Here is a 23,787-nt window from a genome sequence, read left to right on the forward strand (position 1 = left end):
AAGAAGGGATGTTCCTGGGGAAGATTTTCCTAGCAGCACATTCAAATAGCAGAGGCACTTCTGATGGCAGCAGCCAGCTGTAAACCCTGAGACAGGGGCCAGAGTCGCTCCCGTGGACACAAAGGAAGAAGGCACAAGTATTTGGCAAGAGAAGCAATAAACCATCATCTCCTTATCTGCAGCCTCTGAGACCAAGGCGAGTCCACCATGGAACAGGCACTGTGAGGAGGCAGTGGCAGCGACCCCAGTTTATTTTTTTCTCTGTCTCTTCTTTTTGGGTTCCTGATTCTCATCTGTCTGCTCCGCTGTGCTGCTCTGGAGAGGGGAGGGAGAGAGCAGCAGTGGAGTGTGAATGTTTTTGTGTGAGTAGCCTAAGGAGCGTTTACCTAGAGCAAGAAGCCAGCTGTGCAGAATAGGATTTAGCTCTTTTTTTCTCACAAACAAAATGACCTGATTATGGGATTCCTGTCAGCCACTGAGGTTTTTCCCATGGGCCACCCCCTCCCCAGTTCATGCTGGAACTTAGACCACAGGCTACCAGTGGCACAGAACATGGATTCTGTCCTGGGTTTTGGCTTGTTAAAACACTCAGGAAAATATGGACAGAAGCACCAATAAAAACCTGGACAATCAGCAGAGTAAATTGTTTATTTTTCTTAGTCTGCACTGCCTTCACCAGCACTATGTAGTAGAGATGGGTCTGAGGAGAATGGCAGAATTTGCCCTGCCAGGTCTCTATCTACAAAAACTTGCATACAAAACCACTTTGCATCGTGCTGCAAAGGTCTGATCCTGGCCAACAGTTTCACTTCCCCAAGACCAGGGACACAGAGCTGGTGCATGAAAATAAAGGCTGCTCAAGGCAGAGGGCTGGAGTGTAGGGGGTGTTCTGAGAGAAACATTTCACTCCTCTCTATCAGCTTAGTATTAAAGTGAGAGCTAAGCCAAGGAAGATTAGCTGCTCTAACCTCACACAACTCACAAATACAGCTGGCTTCTAAAAAGGAGGAAACCTGTCAGTAAAAGCAGCTAAGTGAATTCTGACCTGGTTGTTGTGTGGCTCGTTCTCAGCATCCAGCGAGTTCTGCTCCTGCAGGGCGCTGTCCAGCACGGATGCGTTGATGCGGAAATCCCGCGAGGTGCTTAACTTCATGTACTGCATCAGGTTCACCTGCAGCAGCCAGGGGGAACCAGGCAGGGAAAACATTACGCCATGAGCATCTTAAGTTTTGTTTTCTACCCTGCCTAGTCCTTTGCACAGCACTGGGACAGAGTCCATCACAGTAATAAGGCAGGATTGAGGCACAAAGTGGGTGAAAAAGCACCTGCCCCCATGCAGTTCAGGAGCCCATTTCCATTTTCCCAAAAGCCAAGTCATTGCCAGCTACTCTCACTTTCATGTAGAACCTCGTGGTACTGGGGGAGAATGAGAGCTGGCACGAGGTGTGCGTGTTCCTGCTCCACCAGGAACCACAGGTCACAGGCAGGACTGATGTTGGCAAGGGCTGCTATTAATGTGGCAGCAGTTCAGCAGTGTTGGGCCAGGAGCATGGGCAAGGGCTGAAAGATCCTTACAGCTTCATAATCTGAGCATTAGGAGAGACTTGAACAACAGCCCTCCACTGTGCCACTGATCCCACTGTTCCACCACGTTCAGGTCACAGAAGGTCTCTGCTTTACATTACCTTTGACTTCTTGGAGAGATGGATAAGGAACTTCTCATATTGCTCAATTGCAAAAATCAGGTTTGGGATTGGCTTGGTCTCCCGAAGCACCTTGGCCTGAAATGTGAGAGGAGTGGGATGAGTCAGATTTGGAAGGGCACTGTAACATGACATGAAGACCACAACATTCCCAGTTTAGAAAAGAGTTCAGCAGCCTTTTTCTGTACTAGTCCTGCCTCACCCAGCAAGCCTTGCCAGCTTTGTCACTGTTTAAATTGTCACAATTTAAATTGATACCCAGGATGGTTCTGCAGTGAGGCTCTGCTGTGCATTGTTTTGTGCTCTGCCTGCAGTCCACAGCCCTGATATCCCTGTCAGCAGCTCCTCTGCTCCAGCTCTCCCAAGGCATCACAAGCACGGGCCATCCAAGCAAGGAGCACCCTGACGTTTCACCACATTGTTGTCCAGCTTATTTACCACCACTGGTGTTTGCTCCCCATGCTGACAGAGTGGTAAAGGACATGCAGCATTTCAGCCTGTTTCCATACACTCAGGGAAGAGCTAGGAAGGTCATACTTGTGGCTCTTAAACCCATAACATCACAGGAATGGCTGGGACAGCTGGCGAGACGGAGGAAATGCTGTCTGGGAGCACAAACAAAGGACATCAAGGAGCAGGAACCTGCCAGCCTGCTCACTTGCTCCCAAACAAGTAATCCAGCTATTTTCAACTGCTTAACTTTAGTGGAATCCATTCCTTTCTTCATCTTTAAATGTACTGATAAATTTAAGAAACACTTAAGAGGATGCAATCGGTTCCAAAATATTAGCCCATATCTGTAGCTTCATAGGTTACCCCAAATGATAAAAATATCAGACAAGGCAGACTATCCAGACTGACCTTTGTTTCACGTCCATGAGATTTTAAGCTCTCTTTAGTGAAGATGGCTTTTTTGTTGTTTTTGGTTGTATTTTGTTTGTGCTGTTTTAGACTTTTCTCTGAAGTAGATTAAATTTGATTTTTACTTAAAGGCCCAAATGACAGATTGTCTGGTGATCTGTAAGGAGCCACCAGGTACCACAAGCCTCAAGGTATGTGATCCTACAACTACAGCCCATGTTCTAATGAAGTGAGTCAGTCTTACCATTACTGTGGAGACTGCAGCAGCTTCATCCTCTTTCTTCTTCTTTTTCTTCTCTTCTACAAAGCTTAAGCTCTCACTGTGAATGTTCTGGAGGAGGATGCCAAAAGATGTGTCATTAGAGGGTAAGCAGGGAAGAAAGGCCAGCCAAGAGAGGCCAGAGAAGTCCTTGCTCTAGCCAGCTAACAGCATTACCAGCTAGATAACAGAAAGGTAGCAATAAGGGTGGAATTAAGTGTGATCTCAAAAAAAAAAAAAAAAAAACCACCAAAAAACCAACCCCCCCCAACAAAACAAAATAAAACAAACAAACAAACAAAACCCCCAAAACAAAACAAAACAACAAAAAAACCCAAGAAAGAAACTAATGTCATAATTTATGCGTTCAGAAATGTGCATGTATGAGAAGTCCCCAGTAGTGATAGCTCTGCACACCATGACACCTTCCCTAATATGTTGCTCCGTTCCTGTGGTTCTCACACAAGTAGCCAGTTCCTCTCCAGGCAAATAAATCCCAGCTCCAGCACTGCAGTCTTTGGCACCCACATTACTTCACACTGTGATGACTGCAGTGTTGTTGACCTTTATTTGCCATTGTGGTTAACAGCAGTATTAATCTCATCCAAAAAACCCCACATGAACAGAGGGGGAAAAAAAACCCAGCTAAAACCCAGCTCCTTCCCTGCTCAAGTAGAAATGAGCATGCTCAGTCCCAACGGTGCTGAAATGTCGTATACTATATTTGACAAAGTAAAGCTTGAACTGTAAGAAACTCAGGTCATGTCAAGAAGATTAATAATCCCCAAGGGTGCCCGTGTACTGAAGCTGATACACCACTCAGCATCAGATAGGCTGCCTGTGATTCTGCCAGTTAATTTCGGCCTTACCTGTACGTAAGTAATGAATGAGTAACACTGTGGGGTCAGATGGGAACCCGAGAGCTTCACCTGTAAAGGAGCAGAGAGAGAGGCTGGTGTTAGTCCCAACTCAAGGCAATGAGCCATTTCCCCAGAAGTTTGCTCACACTCACCAGCTTTTCCAGTCTTCCTGGAATCGTATTTGAGCTGCTGCGGCAAGCCTGGATGTACTGCAAGGAAAAGATGAGTTTTCCTAGGTGTGCTGTTCCCACCCTGTATCTGGGCAGAGCTCAAAGCAGCTCATAGTGACACAGTGGGGAGGGCAGGATTTGCACAGCTATCCTCTCCAGTGGATGTTCTATCCCAAATGCCATGTCTGCATTCCAGAGCTGTGAGAGGAGAGCTCTGGGGCAGTCACCACCTCAAGGAGCTCCACAGGCCTGTGTTTCATGGCACAGTTCCCCCAGGCTCTGCTTCAGGCCATGGAAGTGAGTGGCAAGTGCAGGGCTGGTGAGAACACTTGTGAGTGCCCTTCCTTGTGCACACAGCTGTGTAGAGGAACCAACAGCACACACTGGAAACAGCAACTCCAAGCCCTGCAAAGCCAAATTCAGCTGGAGAGAAGCTTTCCTTTTATCTCCACTGCTACAGCCATCACTGCTCAGAAAGGTCACAAAATTGAGGGCATAAAAGCCAACAGAACAAGGGCTCAGCTCCTGCAAGAGATCAACAGCGCAGTCCCAAGCATAGCTGCTGCCAGGGGTCAGTATGAGCTTGCTGCAGCAGATGGGGAGAAGGTTTTTATCTCAGAGGCAGGCCACTGTCAGCAGAGCACACTCACGTGTTTGATGAGGGAGGTGAGAATTGTGTATGTCTTGCTGAGGCTTCTCAGCAGTGTGTCCACACAGCTCCCTGCTGGGAGTGCAGTCTGCACCAGCTCATGATAGACTGTCAGAAGAGTTCCCAGCTGCAGAATTACACCTTTCTCCAAAGCCTGAGTTTGGTTTGATGCCTGAGAGGAGTCTTCTAGAAGAAGGAGATGAATGTCTGGTGAATATATATCTAATGAATCCAGTTGTGCAGGTGGGAGGCACAAAAAACCATCTTTGTGTCTGATGCATAAAGCCCCAGTGGGGCAAGGGGCAAATAATTACAGCAGAGATTTTATGACAACACCCTTATCTTTGTTCATGTGGAACCAGCTCAAGGGAGAGTTTAACCTGACCTCAGATTACGCTGTCTCAAAATCCTCAAATATCTTTTTGCTCTCTGTCTTTATCTGTTTTTGGCAAAGGTGTAACAGTAAGAACTGGATCACTTTTATTACCTGATGTGTCTGAGCCCAGACTGGTGAGCTTCTTGATAAGCCAATCCACCTCTTCAAGGACCTTATCCACCTGACCCAGAACCAGCAGCTGAGACAGAAACCAATAACAAAACACGTTTTTGGAGGAGTTTGCCACAACGGGAACCTGCAAGCTGCTCCAAGCACAGTAGCCCAGACACTGCAGGTGTCACACACTGTTCTGACTCACACAGACAGTGGGGGCTGCAGTCTTGGCGTTCACTACGGCGAAATGGCACCGACCCTCCACTTCGATGTCCTGGGCAGAGGAGAGAAAACAAATTCTGCTGAGTAAAACTTGAACTGCTGTCACATAGCTTGCACCAGAGATGCACTCAATTCTGACAGCACTATGTGCTGAAGAGCTCAGCTGCTCCTGCATCATACCTGATCTATATCTCCCAGGCAGGCGTGGATGTCTTGTGCAAGCTCTCGCAGGAGACCGACAGGGCTCTTGTAGAGAACATGGACACTGAAGAGCAGAGAGAGCAAACCCTTGCAGCAAGAAATATCCTCTGTGGGGAAGAGAAAGTGACACAGTGCCAGGTGCAGAGCTTGCCTAGCTACTTAGGAACATCAGACACCCAGTGAGGGAAAGTCTCAGATTCAGTATGGGTTTAACAGTAGGTGAAAATCCTATCAAAACACCCCAGCTACAAAAGCAAGGTTTAAAATATCAGGCATCCCATATAATAGGGCAAGGGGAACTATGGCCCACTGGAGCTGTTTTGTCACAGAAAAATGGTGACCAAAAGCACTGAGCAAGTGCAATACCAACCCTGGCAAGAGTACTGTGTTTCCAGAGTATAAATCCTGATTTGAGCCTATATAACAAGGGAGATAAGTCAAGTATGTGAGCGGCTTCCTTTCCTTCAGAAATGCTAATAGTTTTAGAGATGGAGTTCCCTCTCTAATACTCATAATCACAATGTTGTGGCAATCTGCCAAAGAATGGGACCTGAATGTATCTTGACAAAGAGGTAAAACCAGCACAGAGCATGTAAGGGTCTAATATCAGACCTGACACATCACATCTAAACACGCTCCTCAAAGCTTACTTACCAAGAGCATTTTCTTTGCAAACTTTGACTGTCCAAGTCAGGAACTGAAGGAACTATTTAGGAGGAGAAAAGATAGCATGACTTTGAAACGGAATTCAAAACACAAAACTACTACTACTACTACTACTACTACAAATTCAAGACAATGAATCACAGCAGAGGAAGATGAGTAGAGAACCCAGCTGTGCTCTGTGAAATTCCACAAGGGACACTTAGCCTACTAAGTGTCAAAAATTGCGGCCCAGGACAGGGTAATGGCTATATATTCCCTTGGACAGAGTAACAGCTCCATTTAATTTAAGGTAAATGATGACTCCAGACTTCTGGCACCGTTAGTGCAGTTCCTAGCTTGTAAAATTAGGGCACTTTAGAAAATGACTCCTTGCATGGAAGGAATTAGGCACTCAGCCAGTTTGGACTGGACACAAGTCTGCTGGCCTTTTTTGCCTCTGCTCCCATGTGGAGGCCACACCACAACTAGACTATGTTAGGAGTCCCTGCTCAGGCAAACAAGTCATTCAGGTGCCCAAAGGCAGGATCAGAAAGTGCAGGAGTGGGATAGCAAGACAACTTCCTCTTAAGTGTCCTTGCAGGTGTGTGACAGGAGAGCCCTTCACAGTGTAACAGAACTGTCCCTCTGACTGGTGTGTCTGTGCGAGGAGGCAGGACACACATGCCAGAGCCCACAGATGCCAACCCCATTGGATAATCTCCTTCCCACACCTACGGCTATGACAGCCAGGCACCAGGTGAAGGCTGAGGAGTACCTGCTGTGAGGCTGGATCCAGGAGTTTGGACAACGTGGAGAGAACGGTGATGAGTGACTGCGTTTCCTTGGTGTTGAAGTCGTCCTCAGCACTGCTGAGCTGGTTCACCAGGGACCTCTGGTTAGGGTAAGGAGAACATTCCCTGAGTGTGAATATGTGTTGCCTAAGCAGATAACCAGAGGCTGCAAGCAGATAAAGGGATCAGCAGCAAGGAGAATGACAAGGAGTACAAAACCAGGACTCTTCTCAAGAACAAGTGCTGATTTTTGATAGGAGTGATACAGGCCTGCATATGGTCAGTGTGACTTTTAGAATGCTCAGGTAAGTTCAAGCTGCACTGAAGAACCTAGAGTTCTGTAAATACACATCCACCCAGCTCTGTAGGGCACTCTGAAGAAGCTTTCCTTAGGGATCAGAAACTTTGCTGAACTGCCAGTGAATCAGTGCCACAGTTGCTATCACATACTCAACCCCGTGGTCAAGTAACAGAGAGCTAGCAGTGTTTCCTGCCAGAATCCCAAATGCTTTGGAACACTTGCAGCACACAGTGGTACTCACCTGAAACTGTCGGATCTGGAAGGCAGCTTTCTCTGTGACATTAATATCCGTTTCTTCTGCGTCACCATCAGTAATATCTGGCAGAGACAGAGAGGTGCAGAAAAAAACCTAAATGCCAAGAGCAGAATACAGGATTTATTTCCAAAAGTGGGAAAGACTGCTCACAGCTAGAGGAGGAATACAGACTGCAGAACCACAGTGAGCCGAAAAACATGTTAAGGGCAGGCTTCAAATAGATGAATGCTGTACCAGACCCCAGCTATCCTCTGCTGACAGACTGGGAGCTCTATAAAGGCAGGTAAAATACATCTCTAGAACTTGTCACTGGTGTGAAAAATCTATGCTACTAAGCCCACCTTGTTACTGAGGGACAACAACCAGACCCATCTCTCCCTAGTTATGGATAAAGGGTGCTGAGTCCCTACCTGCCCACACATGGGCTGGAACCTGGAGGGCAGAAACCAGAGCAGGATTGTACCACGTGCCTACCCAGGGCTTGCAGAAACTGGGGGATCCTGGCAGAGTACAGCTGCTGCATCGTGTTGAAGATCCGCAGCAAACCTTCCAAGCACAGAAGTGAAATGCTTTTGCCCTTCTTCTTCCCTGATTCTTCAACAACGGTGGGAATTGAAGTGTACCTCCAAAGCAGAACCCTGTGGGATGGGAGATGAGATTTACTCCAGTAAAGCTGGCTGCATAGGGCAAGAACAGATTCTACTCTTAGGATCGCATTTTTAGTATAACTAAACTGGAAGTTCTTTTACCTATAGGAAAAGAGTGGGGGAAGAGATATTTTTTAAGAAGATTTTATTTCAATGTCAGCAAAACAGCTACTGCATTCTTCCTGCACAGCTAAATAATTTAATTCTTTCCAGGTGCCAAGGGACCTTCCAATCCCATTTCAATCTATCTTTATACACTCATTTCTTCCACTCAGCTTTCCCTCTTTCTCAGACTACCCTGACCACTGGTGTCAAATCCACCAGTGACCAAAAAGAGCTTTTCTTGTGGCAGTTTAGGTCTGTGAAATGTCAGAATTCACTACAGGGTTCTCTATAAATAAAATCAGAAAGGTAAAGGCAGGCAAAGCAAAGTAAAAAGCTGTGAGGAAAGCAAAATTGTTTGGCCCAAAGGAGACTTTTCTCTTTGTAGGCAAACATCTTTTCCCTGCTTCCCTAACCCTACTTCTTCCCTTTTTTGTTCCCTCTCCTTTCTTCTCATTAGTTCTGTTGCCTGCACAGATGATCTTATTCTGCTTCAATGTCCAATCACGCAAAACATGTAGCTCACATGTAGTCCTAATGACTGCAACAAAAATAGCCTCTATTATTTGGGGTGAGACACAAAACCGGCATTATGCATGGCAGGGGTAATTTGCATTTTGTGCTCTCTGCTGACTGGGCTCTGAAAAGACCCCATGCAGATATGACCTAGATTCCAAAAGACATTTACATGGTTCACATTCTTGGATTTCTGAAGGATTAGATGCGTGAATGTCTTCAAGCATCTCGCAGAAGTCCTAAACAAATGCTTTCTAAAGCTTGTGTCCCTCATACATCTGTTTTGTTCTGTAGCTCGAAGTGAATTTTAACTTTGCTGCATTCCAGAGGCCTCAAGAATCCAGCCTGTAATCATCTTACCTTCTCTATGACAATGAGAGATGAACAGGAAGTCAGAAAGAGGCTGAAAATGTTTGACGGCATTTGGTTCTTCCAGGCCAAGTAATTAAAGCTTTATCACTCACTGTGGCACAGAAACTGCAGTGCCTCCACTTGATTTCTCAGGAGCACAGAAAGGCAGTGACCTCAACCCAGCAACAACAACAGTTTGAAACTGTTACAGATTGCATTCTTCTTTCAACTCCCTACCTTGAGAACTAAACCCCCCAAACGCATTGCTGATGTCTCCACATGCCACACTGACTTACTGTGTGATTTTACAGAGGTTCTGGAACATCTTCTCTGGATTTTGTCCGTCCGGTCCGTCCGTTTGTCCCGTCTCCTCCAGCTGCTGCACCTTCTGCAGAGCGACACTGACCGCGTAGCGCAGGAACTCCGTGCTGGAGCGCAGCACAGCCAGGCTCTCCTCGTGGCTTTGGGCATTGTCCCTGCAGGGCCAGGAGAGCTGTCAGAGAACTGGGGATGCACAGAGGAAGCTCAGGAATGGCCTATGAGACCCAAAACTTAATATGCATTCACAAGTAAAATCTCTGGCTGAACTGAGGGTGGAAAAGATCCTTTGTTTTGGTAGCTTGTAGTGAACACTCGGAGGATAAGAGTTGCACCAGCCTTTCCATGCACACTAACACATGCTTTGAGCTGATGTCTGGCTCTGCTCCACAGAGGACTGGACACTTTCTCACCTGAACAGAGCTGTGAGCAGAGTAGACACAAAACCCATGGACAGAAAGCTCCGTGCAGTTTTGTTGCTCAAGGCAGATTTGTTCTTTCCAGCTTTCTCCTTCAAGATTTCAGAGAGTTTGTTGTAACATGTAAACAAGCCTAGGACATCCTCAAACTTGTTCTTACTGCAATAAAATAGTAGAAAGCATTAATGGAGAAAATGCATTCTTGGAGTTTCCCATTTGACTCTACCTAAATGATGAAACCCATTACATCTCCCTGCCTCCCCAACAGTGTATACCTCACCCAATCCTCCTCAACCTGCTCTTCTACAAAATGTCAGATCCCATCTCCCACAACACACGACATTCCAAAGGAAAACACCCCCCAAGGCTCTGTCAGTGGCTGTGCCACGAGGAACTCACACTCAGATCCTGTGTTGGCACTACCATCCTGTGCTTGCAATGAGGCTGTACTCCAAAGAGCTGGGCAAATAATAGCACAGCTAGCGCTAGAGGGTAAGATTTAAGGTTTTACCTGAAATTCCCGATGTTGAAATTGTACTCAATCAGAACCTCACAAATTCCCATCACCTGAATGGCATAGATGTTATTTTTCACACCGACGCCAGAAGACAGCGAAAAATCTGCTGATTTATCCTGAGAGGTAAAGGAAACAAGCGAAAAATCTTTCCAAAACTTGACAAGAACTCGGCGTCCTCTCCCACTGAGTCAAACCCAAAATCTGATTTACCAGTTCAAAGTCTTCCAACTCGCTCTTGATCATCCGTCGTGTGACAGATTCTAACATCTCTTCAAAGTTTTGCTCAAATCCCACGTCCTCCTCCTCCTCCTCGTCATCGTCAGCTCCTTGGCACAGACGCACAGTGCTCTTGTACCAGGCGAGACAGTGCTGGATGCAGCAGAGCAGGTGGGCCTGGAGGAAGCAGCCACAGTCACACTCAGCCTTTGAGCTGGAGGTCACAGAAGTGGACATGGGCCAGGCTGTTATGGTGGGATGTCAGGAGCTGTAGCTGCCTTTGTAACTGCCTTGAGTCTCGAGGATATGCCTCATTCCCAAGCTGAGGGGATCAGCAATCTCACACAGCCACCCAGTTCCAGCTTCAGACAGCGCTCTCTGCCTGAGCTTTTCTAGATGGGATGTCAAGACTCAACTCCCATCACTCCCCCCACCCTACCACCTCAGGTACTGAAGGAGACAGAAATGGAATTTCCAAAGGGACTCTCACTCTGGTTGACACGTCTGTGCCCTTTCTGGGTTTGCTACTGCACACAAGCTTCCTTAGAGGATAACAATAAGATTAATTTGAATTTGTTCCCTTGGAAGTCCAACAGTTTGTTGAGGTCTCATCTCCAACAATTTCAAAGGAGCAAAACCAAAGGATAAATTCTTTCCCTGCCACACAAACGCACACTGCACAACTATTTTATGTGGAATTAAGTTAAAGGAGGGAAAAAAAACCCGCAGGGTGAACTCAATAGAGGATAACAGAAGAACACTATTCCTAGAGCATTTTTCACACAGGTCCCCACAACCACTATGCTTAGGGAGCTCTAATAAATAGCCTGAGGCAGGGGTGAGATGCCCAGCTCTGGTGCCATTAAAAGAATTGCTCCAGGCTAGAAGAGGCTGAAGAAGCACAAGGCATTCAGCTCATGTAGGAGGACAACTAAAATGCTAGTAACAGATGAGCCTGCAGCTGTGGCCAACCAATATAGCCCTTACCAGTGGTTCTTGCAGAAAGATTTGATCTCCTTGAGCCATAATACATCCCTCCAGTTTGAGTGGAGGCAGGAGGTCTGGCTGGGGCAAGTAATATTGCTTTATCTGTCACAGAAAACAAGAAATAAAAATAACCAGTTACTTGGTAACCGAGCCTCTTAGGATGCTTGAAAACAGAGTACAATAATCTTTGTACCCCATTCTAGAGAGCAGAACCTGGCACTGTGATAAGGGGACTATACAAGTACATGAGCCACGTCATCTGCTCTACTGGTGATTAAAATCCCTTCTTGAGGTGCTCCTGTACCTCAGCCAGGACACGTAAGTGCCCTAAAACAAGATTAGCTGACCACTAGCTGTTGTGTTACCTCAACAAGTAACATCACTTGCACCCCACCTGCTGTGTTACCTCTCCTTTAAACAGTGAGGATCAATAGCTGCTGCTGCTATAGAAAGTTATGGATACATAATGATGCTATAAAATTTTATACCTTTACACCAACTTACTACTATTAAGTGCCCTCTGTTACCCAAAAGCTGTCTTGGCTCTGTTCATGTTCCTTTCTCAGACCCTATACTGTCATGGGAAAGCTGGAATTAGTCAGCATGAACTCTTTGGATGATTAAAGGGAAGAAAATTACTTGTCTCAAAGAAAGCACAGCCTGTCCAATGGATTGAGGGAATGTGATTGTCTTGTTGCCATGAGCAACACTGCTGGGGGATGAGTTAATCCTCCCAGATCCTACATGGACTTGGGTATTCTCCCGATGGGAGGACAGCAACAGTAATTACTGTGTCAGCACATATCCTTGGGGAGCTACAGCAGGGTAACTGCTGTGCACTGCTAAGGAACAGGGAGAGCACAGAGAACTTCTCTGGGCTCACTCTTCCCACAGCACCTAAGAACTGAAGGGTTGGAAGGAGCCCCTAGAGATCCTTCCTCTTCCACCTTATGGCAGGAAATGAACCCATCTCCAGATGTTTGCTTGGTCTGCTCTCTCAGCATAGCAGGGGTTTGAACGCCCCTTTAGGGAAGTGTCACAGCACTCAAACAGGTTTCCAGTGTGAGGGAGAACGATATTTAACCTGAATTGTTTGCCATACTGGTTGAAGTGCAGAATTCTTAGGAGTCTTAGCAGCCCCACCATGGAGCAGGTCTTTACCTGAGACAAGAGTGTTTCCATTATCGAGCTGGCCAGCTGGGAGTTCCTGCGAAGGACATCATAAAAACCCTGGAGACAGGAAGGAAGGGCAGGTTGGCTGACACAGCAGAGAAAATGAACCACAGGCATCATAAGTTGGCGTCACAAGATAGCAATGACACTTTGGCACCGCAAGGAACCATGAGGAAGTAACAATGTGCTCAGTGTAAAACTCCATACCTGGCAAAGCAAAGGCACCACAGAAAGAAGGTATGAATCAGAAAAAGTATGAATTTCCTCACAGGGGCCCTCTCACAAGCTGTATCTCCCTAGCAGCGGTGGCATCAAGCCCAGAGTGACTTTCACTGCTATTTAACACTAGCACAAGATCCAACTTCAAACTGTGAAGGCCTGCTTCAAAGGCAAAACAAGCCAGTGGGGAAACTGTAGGAGGCACCAAATCCTGCAGACTGAGAAAACTCAGTGGATGGATAAAGCAGAGAAAAAAAGCACAAGTTTTCTAGCAACAGTGACGAATACACCCAGAACTTGCAGCTCATCAAAGGTCAATCCAAACCAAGACAAGAAGGAGACAAAACCTCTCTGACCTGCACAGTTGGTTTTTTTTGTCAAGGTGGTACCCCATGGTTATAACACAACCTAAGATATGCACCCAAAAATGGCCGTATCACAACAGACCTAATTGCAGCCAAGCTTTTATAGAAACTTGGAAAGGAAGAGGAGAAAAGACAGATCCCCGATGCAGTCTCTAAGGAAGTTTCTCCCCACTCTCCCGACAGGGTTTCCTTTGGAGCCCATAATTAACTCTCAACAGCTCCTCATCTACCCACTCCTCCTCACAGGGCATCAACTATCCTTCCCAACCCCTAGGCCCTACCACAGCAACAAAGACTTTGACATATTTTTGCTCTTAAACAATGCATGAGCTGAAGAAGATACATCAACGTGTCTTTGGGTTTATAATGGTCAAAAAAACCCAGCAGCAGAAGGAGTGAAAATATGTTCCACGTGCCCCATGAAGAACAAAACTGAGCTGGAAGGCCATTTTTCACAATAACATGGTTGTTATTTACCTGAGGCTAGAGAAGAATCAGACCACAGAAGAGCTTGTGGCTGTTTAAGAGACAGAAGAAACCATGTTTACCTCATATAACATGAGTCGAACGTCTGCTTGCTGGCTCAAACATCGCCTCAGGCTGCCCAGGATTTCTAGGCAGAAGGCCTCATTAGCTGCAGAATTATAGCAGGCATGAACATCTGCCTGGACCTGAGAAGGAACATTAGTCACGTTATTCTGGTTACGATATCACAACACAGGAGCAAGGTGGCAAGGGTCTGGCCCCTGAACAATCACTGAGACAGTCCTTGTGCTGCCAGGCTCCTCATCATTGTCATGGGGCAGTGGGAATGCTTCCCAGAACACTGGTGCTGTAAGAGAGAATGGCTCTGAGAAGCAACACCTCTAGGCCAGCTTCTCTTTGCACACTGAACTTCCTAAAGCTTTCCTAACAGGAAGGAAATCCTTACTGGATTTCCAGGACTAATCCTTACTAAAGCTGTATTTCCATTCTGGGGGAACACTTCCCTTTTGAGTTGTTTCAAACAGTGCATATTAGACACCAGAGTGTTTCACATGTCCACACAGGGACTGCAGAACAGCACTTACCTGAGTGGCACCGATGGCCTGGCTGCACTGGGAAGAGGACAAGCTGCCCAGAACCTTAAAATTTCTCAACAGGAGCAAAAAGCCAGCGACTGCAGCTTTACGAGCATCAAGCTGCCTGGGAATTGGGACAGGAAAGAGGGTTACATAGGGAAACATGGAAGCAAGAACCTCAGAAGCACATAAAATATCAACTCAGCAATGAAAAAAAGGCCACAAATGCAGAGTGACTGGGCCATGTACAACTGTATTTCCCAGAAGGGCAGTACAGTCCCAAACAGTCAAGAGCTGGGCAGTTTGCTGGAAACTCCCCTGCTCTACACTCCCACAATATTCAGTCTCCTTTCTGTCCTTACAGTGCTCGCACTCAGGGAGAGCCTAGGCCAAGACCCAAGTATTAAATATCCCTTGAGCTGGGAGAGTGTCACAGACGTCAGAGCTGGAAATTTCCTAATAAAAACTGCTGTGTTGCTTTGCTCACAGAAACACCAAGTCTTTCTCAACACCAAGTCCTTTGCTTTGAAAAATAATCCTGAATTTTTCAATTCTATATTCATAACCAGACAGCCACTGGCCAACAAAATCCAGTCTACAATTACAACAGGATGGTTTGCTCAAAGCATGACCAAGACAACAGCTTGTAAGGGATCAGTGGTTCCTTCCAGACCCTCCCTGGATGTATTCAGCTGTGCTAGACACATGTTGGAACTGGTTTTAATTCTGCCTTTTTGGAGTTCCCAACAGCTTTCTGAACTTGCAAAGCCCATTCATTCAGATGGGGGTTGGGATTTGTGTCTCAGTTCAGCGGAGCTGTGACTGTACCACGATTCCAGGCTAAAGGGACAGGAGATGTCACTATCTAGTTATGGGAAAAACACTGTAAGAAGATACTTAGCCAAAATAAAAAATACTTCTGCTCCAAAGCCATAAATGAGTTGTAGAATTTTTTTTCAAAGAATCCCCTCCCCAGCTTACCTGGAAAAGATAGCTTTTTGGAGAACAAGTATCAGGGAGTCCCTCACTGACATGCTGACTTTGAGCAGAGGCTGGAAAGGAAAATAACCTTTGGAGAGAAAAGCACTAAGGCATGCCAAGCCCTTGGGGCATATGAGCTCATCTTCCTCAGGCCCATCTGGCCCTGCATTTTCAGTACTGTCATCAGTACAGTAGGAAGACCAAAACATTTAAAAATAGACAAGAAAACCCATAGAGCTGTGGCTCTTAGCAGGTTAGTGAGGACACAGTGCAAGGGTTTAGGAAAATAACTGTTATCCCCAGGTTGGACAAAGCAGGTAAAAGTTAAAACACCAGGGCAATACCTCAGCCCAGGCAAACAGCAATACTGACATGGAGCTTGGAAGGAGAAAAATCAACGTGACAGCTACAGCTGTTCAGCTAAATACTGTAGACTTAGTTTTCTACAGGATGCAGCATCTGGGCATCTTCCAGATGAAAGGTCAGCACAGAGCAGTTTTGGTCCTACACCATATGCTTTTTGCTAGAGGGCACGTGCAAATCCATGCTTGAAGAACAGCTCCATGCTACACAGAACAACCCACAGCAGAGAATGAAGGCTTATTTCATGAGGAGGGTTATCAGATCATGCATATAATTGTGGCCTAGAGCTGCCACTGGAACTAAACTAGCGAGGAGATGCACGCAGAAATGCAAAGCTTTACCTGTACTGCCCGGAGGAGCCCTTGCACTGTGTCAATGGGCAGAAAGGACAAATTGTCAAAGGTCTCTGTGACTTTGGAGGATGAAGTCTGAAGCACGAGAGGAGCAGACACAACAATATTGGACAGCAAGTCTGAAAAATAAAAGGACAAAAAGAACAGCTGATGCCAAGGGGCCAGAAAAGCCTGAGCAGAAGATGTCTCTAGAGCTAACAATTACAGACTAATCAAAGACCTTCCATGACACAGAGAGGTCATGATAAAATGAGCATTGACAAGCTGAGTTTGCAGGCACCAAGCATTAAAAATGCTCCCAGCCCAGCTGAAGGGCCTCACCCCACCAGAGGGCACTGAGGTGTAAGGGAAGAGGCTGCAGCACTGACGCCCCAGCAGCCCCAGGGGCTCCCAAGCCCAAGGACGAGGAGAAGGCAAGGCTGGGAATGTGGAACAGGCATCTGACTGATGATTTTGACTTTCTGTGCGTCAGCTGTTCCATGGCAACTGCCTGCAAACATACTTCTCACCTGTGATGAATACAAGGCAATCTGATGCAGCTGATACCTCAATCAGAGGAGAAGGAACAACTGATTTTTTTGGCTACAGGTCACTTCAGCAGGAAGCTTCAGAAACCAAATCACATCCTGAGCTGCATCAAAAGCAGCTTGGCCAGCAGGCTGAGGGAGGGAATTCTCCCTCTCTACTCCACTCTTGGAGTACTGTGTCCAGCTCTGGGGTCCTCAGCACAAGCAGGACAGAGACCTGTTGGAGCAGGTCCAGAGGGGCACAAAAATGCTCAGAGGGCTGGAGCACCTCTACTGTTGAGATGGGCTGAGAGAGTTAGGGCTGGTCAGCCTGGAGAAGCAGACTTTGGGGAGACCTGGTTATAGCCTCTTGGTACTCAGAAAGGGTTTATAAGATGGGGACAGACATTTTATCAATAGCTGTTGTGATAAGAATAGGGCTAATCGTTTTAAACTAAAAGAAGATAGATTCAGGGTGGATATAAAGAAGAAATTTTTTTACAGTGAGTGTGGTGAAACGCTGGCACAGGTTGCCCAGAGAGGTGGTGGATGCCCCATTCCTGGAAACATTCAAGGTTAGGTTGGATGAGGCTCTGAGCAACCTGGTCCAGTGGAAGACTTCCATGCTCAGCACAAGGCAGTGGACTAGATGACCTTCAAAGCTCCCATCCAACTCAACCCCAATTCTGTCATCCTATAATGTGTTTTGATGAGCTGTGTTGTGACTGTCTGAAAAAGCAGAGCACACTTCTCTCTCTTTGCTGTTACCTATGAAGTGGCTGACAGGAGATGCTGCTTTTGTGAGGACTCTATTCAGGACCTGCTCAAGAATATCACTTCTTATGGGCTCATGAACCTGAATGAGGAAGAACAATAAATAAAAATCAAAACCTTTAAGAGATTCCTGTATTTCACAGCATAGGCATTGCACAGTACAAAGCAAATCCAGGTCTGACAGGTAAGCAAGGATGGTCACCAGAAGTCCCCTTTCAGCTATATCCATACAGATTGATTCAGATTTCATCCCAGGACAATCAGAACCAGCACGTCACGGCACACACAGTACAGTCAGAACATAATGGCTCCAATCATCTATGGGATGAAAATTTACCAAGTTGGTGAAGATGAGTGGGTTTTAATCCCACCTTGTCAGATTTTATTTGTACCTCTGAATTTCTCTACCTTCTCTACCTCTGCAGTTTCTTGCAAATTGTAATAGGGATTACACAAGAATCATGACAGCTGGAACAGATTAGAATCAGATCTTCGAGAGGAGGGCCTCTTCCAGACGGAAAGGGGCAAACAGGAGACAAAATCTAGCATTGTTTGCAAAACACTCACAATGGATATAGCAGGCAAGGTTTTGACACTATTTACCAGGAGAGAGTAAGAGCAGAGTTGTTCTCCCCCCACCAAAACTTCTCCAAAACCTACATTACCTTAAACGTTTCCAGCAGGATACTTGCTCCCAGTCTGCAAGCCTGCTGGGCTGGCATTTTTGAAAGGCCATAACTGTTATCAGCAGCTTTTCCTCCAAAGGGTTTTTTTGGTTCATAGGATTCCATTAGGCTGAAGCCAAGATCCACCAGGCCCTGAGTAACATGGTCCCAACCAAATGCACTGAGGAAAACATTAAATAGAGGAGGAAAGAAACAACTTAGTCATAGGAAAGTTTAGATTAGAGCAGAGGTAAAATCTTCTGCAGTCATTCCAGGGTCCAAAGCAGCAGTGAGAGACACTTGATGACAGCAGGGAAGATGACAGCCCTCACAACCCTGTGACTGTCCTTAGGCTGAGGGACAGGTGCCCAGCACATCTCTGCAGCCCTGGCTCTCCATCAGAATTCATTTTCAGCACAAAGGTTTCCTCAGCATCGGGAATGACCTCAGTCTGACCTGAACACAACAGCAGGCTACAGTTGGGATGCACAAGTACCCTACTGATGTCAAGATCTTCAAGCTGGAGAACAAGAGAGAAGAGGAATGCCTCTCATCAAACTAAAGGACAACTGGTCACAGACCCGAGCTGTCCCACAGGATGTTTAAAGGACTAACCAGTGAACCAGATTTCACAGTGTACCTATTCCTCATCCCTTGATCAGAACACAAACTACAGCCAGCAGCATGACTCACACTGCAGATTAGGCCCTGATCAGTTTAATCCTTTGTACCACCAGACCCTGAGATCTGAGGGAGAAGGAGCAGATTTATACAGCCGCATGTTGTTGTTTTGGTTTTTTTTTAAATTCGCTAATATAAAACTGGGATAAAACCTTTGGATTTTGACACTGATCCCTGCCGGCACATGGTCAGAAGTATTTAGCATCCCAGAGTGTTTTAACTAAGCTGAAACTCTCCCCACTCCTAAAGTCCATTGAATGTTCTGCAGCACGTGGCAGCAACTCACCTATTTTTCACCACTTCCAGAATGACAGCAGTTATATCATATTGTTGAGGAAACAAATCCTGCAGAAACTTGGAGGCCTGAAGGAACTGCAGGTCCTTGCAGCTTCTTGTGATTGATGTTTTCAAGAAATCAAATATCTGGAATATAAAATCATTAAGTGTGAGGAAATGATCTTTGAAATGGGACCTGTATAGTCTTGGGTATGTTCCAGTAAGAGCACCGGCCAGCACGAGACACAAGTTCCACTACAGCCTGCCAAAAATCTTAACTCACTTCTTTGTCAGGACAAATTCACCAGTCTCATTAAGTGCCTCAAGGAGGGTGACTTGCTGCCAGATGCTCTTCATGTGGCCACCACAGAGCCAAAACATTAGAAAAATAAGACTGCTTTTCTTCTCATCCTACATTACCAACCCACAGGAATCACTACTCTGGAAAATTGTGATATTGCTCTGGGGTCTCTTACAGTGTTCAGTAAAGTACAACATACCAATGATCTAACTGCTGACCCAAGAGCATCCTGAAAGCATTTTAAGCCTAATTCTGATGGGACTCTGACCTAACCATGCTTCCTTTCCTTTACAGGGAGTGCAGAGTGCATCCCCATGGAAGCTCTCTGCAAGGTAAGCAAGCACATACCTGCTCTTGCAGTCTGTGCTTTACAGCAACTGACAGCAGAAGGGCCACGCTGAAGGGACACAGGGCTCTACTGGGGTCCTTCTGTTGCTCAGTCTAGGAAACAGTAAGGAGCAGTGAGAAAACTTGTTATCTTCAACTGAAACACCCTGGAAATCCAGGAAGCCATCAGGCACATGTGTATTCAAACACATTACAGCACTTACTAAAGAGAACATGACTGCAATCATAAAAATTACTAAATCCCTTGTCCAGATAATAAACGAAGTTTTTAAACCCTGCTTCAGTATCTTCAAGAACGGTGGCTGCTCCATCTTTGCCATACCTTCAGATGTCTGATTAGCTCCTCGCCCAGGTCCTGGTCCAGGTTGATGACAGAAACAATGTGGAGAATAACGGTGCCTTCCACATGGCGGAGCTGGTCCAGGGGCATTGTGGCCACCTCAAGGTCCACTGACCTGTAAGTTTTACCAGAAAATAACAAGCCATCCAAAGCCAGAATCATTCCTTATGGACCAAGAAGGATGTTCTTGTACAAGGTTTTAACTGTTCAAATTGAAGGAGCCGTGGGCAGGACCAGTGTGACTACAAATACCCCGGCAGTAAAGAAAGGGGGTGACAGAGCAAGAACTTACTGTGGAACCCTCTCTTCTTCCTTCTGTCTCTTATCCAGCTGATTGAAAAAACTGATGATTCCATCCAGAACAGTCTTCTTACTGCCCTGCAAGGCAGGATGTTACATTAAGCCATTGCAGGGCCAGCAGCATCCCAGAGAACAATACTCAATTCCCACCCCTATCACAAATCTCAGGGTATCCTTCATTTCCCTCCATGAATTGCTAAGGCAGGGGAGAGCTCCTGTATGGCTCATTTCCAGATTTCAAGTTTTCACATTTCTTTTGACTGCACTTATTTCTTTGGACTGCATTATCGAATTGCTGGAAGAAATTCAAGCTCTCAGGTGTTCTGATTTTTTTCTTTTTTTTTTGAAGTTGTTATTAATTAGAAAGGATCCTTTATGTTTTAATCAATTGGGAAGGCTTTCAGACTCCTAGCTTTAAATCTAACAATACATTTTAGCCAGTGGACCAAAATGACCCTCCATAACACACATATCATTTGTCTTTGGATCATTTTGGCATTGACTTGGTCACAAGTGAAGCAAGGGAAAGAGCCAGATCACCCTGATAAAGGGCAGAGATGTCCCTGGCAGTCTCTGCTCTGGAGAAGAGCACAGGAGGTGACACATCCCCAGCACAAGTCAGACTACAGCCCAGTAGACAATCACAGTGCATGAGCTATTATTATAGCATGCAGATCACAGAGGGTGAGCAAAACCACACTGAAAAAACCCAGTCCTCTGCTATCTGCTTGGATTGCGTTCATCCCTTATTTCCCAAAGGTTTGCTTCTTTTCCCACAAGGAAGACTGAGATCCCATCTTTCTCTGAGCAGTCAGCTTCTTCAGGCTAGAGAGAGTTAGAGATAAAAAAACTACTGATGTTCCACTGTGTCCCTAGAGCGTGGTTTGGGAACAATCAGAATCCTTGCCAAGACCATAGATCACCCAGGACATTTTTTTTTCTCATGGAATAAACCTGAGGGAAATCCAGCTCCCGTAAGCTTTTACCTTTGCAGAAAGCAGCAGCAGCTGATAGACCAGAGGGGGAATTTCCTGCAGGTCTAATTTGGGGAACATCCTAAGAACCTTTTCCACCACAAACTGCAGCTCCTCTCCTGATAGTGGAATATCCCTGTCAAATCAAAGATTTTTTTTTTTTTTTAATAAATAAATTGTTTATTTGCCAAGGCTCACTCCCACATGGAATAAAAGCCATTATGTCATTCCCAGATGTGTTTTGATCCAAATGGATCTAGTGTGGATGCTCACTAACCAATCATCCATGGTACTTTGCCTGGTATGGTCAGAACTCCTATTTGTACTTGCCCCAAACTGCTTGTGAAATAGGACACAGACAGCACCACAGCACAAGTCAATATTGAAAAGAATTACCTGAACATGTTGGCAAGATGTATTACACATTGAGGATCCCACCTGGTAAAACAAAAATATGTTGGAAGATTGAGAGCAAGCTGGATTATCATTTAGCTCTTCCCTCCTACACAATTATTCAACACCACCATTTCTCTGTTACATTCTGATACTAAAATTAGAAGCCAGATTTCCACCAGAAACCATCAGCACCAATCTAACCCCCCACATTTCCATAGTTCTGAACTGCCCCAGCCCCTTTAATAATGAAAGCCAGGAAAGGAATAAAAACAAGCACTTCCTGAGACCAGTTCATGCAACAGTCTAACAAAACCTGGGAATAGGGTGTTCTTTTGCCTTCCCAGCTAGAGAAGACACTGTCACAGAGGGCACAGATTCAAGGATGACAGGACACACAGGTCATGGTGATGCCTTTTTCCAAGCACAACGTGAAACACGGTGTTTTGCCAGGTAACCAAGACTTGCCAGACATACATACTTGCTGGAGCAGAGGGTATTTATCAGCTGTTTCTTAAACTCTTCCCCATTCAGTTCACCTGAAAAAACAAAACTCTTAGGAGTTGATTGCAGAGGAAGGGAGGACATGCTGCAGAGAAGGAGCTGACAGGGGTTACCTTTCCCATAAGCCAGGTTCTCCTTTGAACTGGCCAGTGCCGTGAGAACAGTGGAAAACAGCTCCAAGGATTTCCCGTTGGTCAGGCTGCCCCCTTTAATAACATCCACAAACAGGTTGGCAAGCTCTGCTAACGCATGGCCTGGCAGCTGGCGGGCCTGGGAGAACACGCAACAGGAGAGAGCCTGAGGCAGTACACAGAATTCCACATATACATCCACACTGCCACCAAAACCCAGCAGAAGATAGAATTTCTTAGAGGGAAAATGCTCCCTTTAAAGGAAAATTCAACCCTGAGATCTCTGTTTTGTACGGTTCTTTACAGAACAGAGCAATAAATCAAGATCATGTGATTGTAGGTTTAGCGTTTTGAGCCCAAGACTAAATATCTAAAGATAACCAAATTCACACACAGAGCCAATTCCAATACTGGCTAATTTAGTCTAGGGAAGATCCATGGAAAAGATACTGCTAATTTTCCTCAGTGGCTTAGTGAAGTATCCCAATTTACATATTAAATTATACTCAGCAGAGCCCAGGAAAGCCGGCTCAAAGAAGCTTTACCTCCAGCATCAGCAGTCCTATGATTTCAGAAACCTTGCCCAGATGCAGGTCCCCTGACTCCACTAGTGGGACACAGTGCTTGTAAACCTGAAGTCTCCTGAGAACACCGCTTCTCTGGGAACAGGGGGAGCCTTGCAGCAAGCAAATAGAGGGACAAGAGAATGGGGGAAAAAGTTATGCAAGTAACAACATGTTGCTAAACTCCAGGAAATCAGCAGGGATAAGCTGTCACCTCGCTGCAACTTCCTATTTTACCTATCCAACAAAATAAATTAAAAAACCCCCAGAGAACAGGAAATGAGCTACTGGGATAAAGTAGTTGGCCATCCTGTTATCACATCCTGATCCTGTGGTTCACTCAACTTGCTGCCAGAGATCAGGAAGTGTCAACATTTTGAGAAGAACCAGCTTGACAATTAGCTTTTATCTGGCCAGCTCAGTCCTACTGCAAGGTACCGAAGGGCTCTCAAAGGTGAATCGCACTTACCACGGGCTCACCACAACTCTAGTCCGCTTTGCTATCTCCCCGCGTGCATTTAGGGATGTAGTGCTCCCCTGTGACAGGGGTTTCTGACCAAAAGCGACACTTCCCTGCGCTGCCGAGCACGGGCTGCACCCTCCGGCACCCACCGGGGCTGGGGCCGCAGCCCGCCGAGCGCAGCTCACACATCACCCACCTCTGAAGATCCCTCTCAGCAAAGCCGCCGTCTCCCTGCCCTTCAGGGCCTGCCTGGTCACCATGTCACCCAGCTGCAAGAGAAGGGCCCCGCTGTGAGCCGTGAGGCGCCGCCCGCCCGCGGAGCGGCCCCGGCGGCGCCTCCCCGCCCGGCCCGCGGGCACGGCGCACCTCGCCCTCCGCCAGGCCCTGCAGGGCCTCCTGCAGCCGCTCGGGGCTCTCCTCGGCCGCCAGCGACAGGATGAGCTGCGCCATGGGGCCGCCCGGGACAGCGGAGCCGCGGCTCCGCGCCCCGAAATTCCCGCCCGGAAGTGCCCGCGCGTCACCCGGGGAACAGCTCCCGCCCCGCCCCGCTCCGCCCGCGGGGCCGCGGGTTC

The 23,787-nt window shown here is 46.5% G+C and overlaps 1 protein-coding gene across 1 annotated transcript; it reads right to left on the bottom strand.

The window, feature by feature from the left end:
• Positions 1 to 178: 178 nt before the first annotated feature.
• On the bottom strand, positions 179 to 23,711 carry FANCI (FA complementation group I). The gene is made up of 37 exons (XM_040077022.2): positions 23,582 to 23,711; positions 23,412 to 23,484; positions 22,735 to 22,865; positions 22,172 to 22,328; positions 22,036 to 22,093; positions 21,558 to 21,599; positions 21,174 to 21,297; positions 20,180 to 20,265; positions 19,870 to 20,002; positions 19,548 to 19,640; positions 18,909 to 19,045; positions 17,942 to 18,122; positions 17,271 to 17,358; positions 15,985 to 16,115; positions 15,281 to 15,351; positions 14,309 to 14,423; positions 13,787 to 13,909; positions 12,643 to 12,711; positions 11,482 to 11,583; positions 10,489 to 10,671; positions 10,273 to 10,394; positions 9,756 to 9,920; positions 9,321 to 9,500; positions 7,883 to 8,046; positions 7,394 to 7,470; positions 6,836 to 6,952; positions 6,070 to 6,121; positions 5,395 to 5,522; positions 5,198 to 5,266; positions 4,990 to 5,077; positions 4,504 to 4,688; positions 3,836 to 3,892; positions 3,693 to 3,752; positions 2,809 to 2,895; positions 1,686 to 1,781; positions 1,046 to 1,171; positions 179 to 315 (listed from the first exon to the last, which is right to left on the bottom strand). The coding sequence occupies exons 1-37, from the start codon at positions 23,663 to 23,665 to the stop codon at positions 250 to 252; spliced, it is 4,020 nt and encodes a 1,339-aa protein (XP_039932956.1). The 5' UTR covers positions 23,666 to 23,711; the 3' UTR covers positions 179 to 249.
• Positions 23,712 to 23,787: the final 76 nt, after the last annotated feature.

The sequence above is a fragment of the Hirundo rustica genome, chromosome 13 (genome assembly GCF_015227805.2).
Source record: "Hirundo rustica isolate bHirRus1 chromosome 13, bHirRus1.pri.v3, whole genome shotgun sequence".
NCBI lineage: Eukaryota > Metazoa > Chordata > Aves > Passeriformes > Hirundinidae > Hirundo > Hirundo rustica.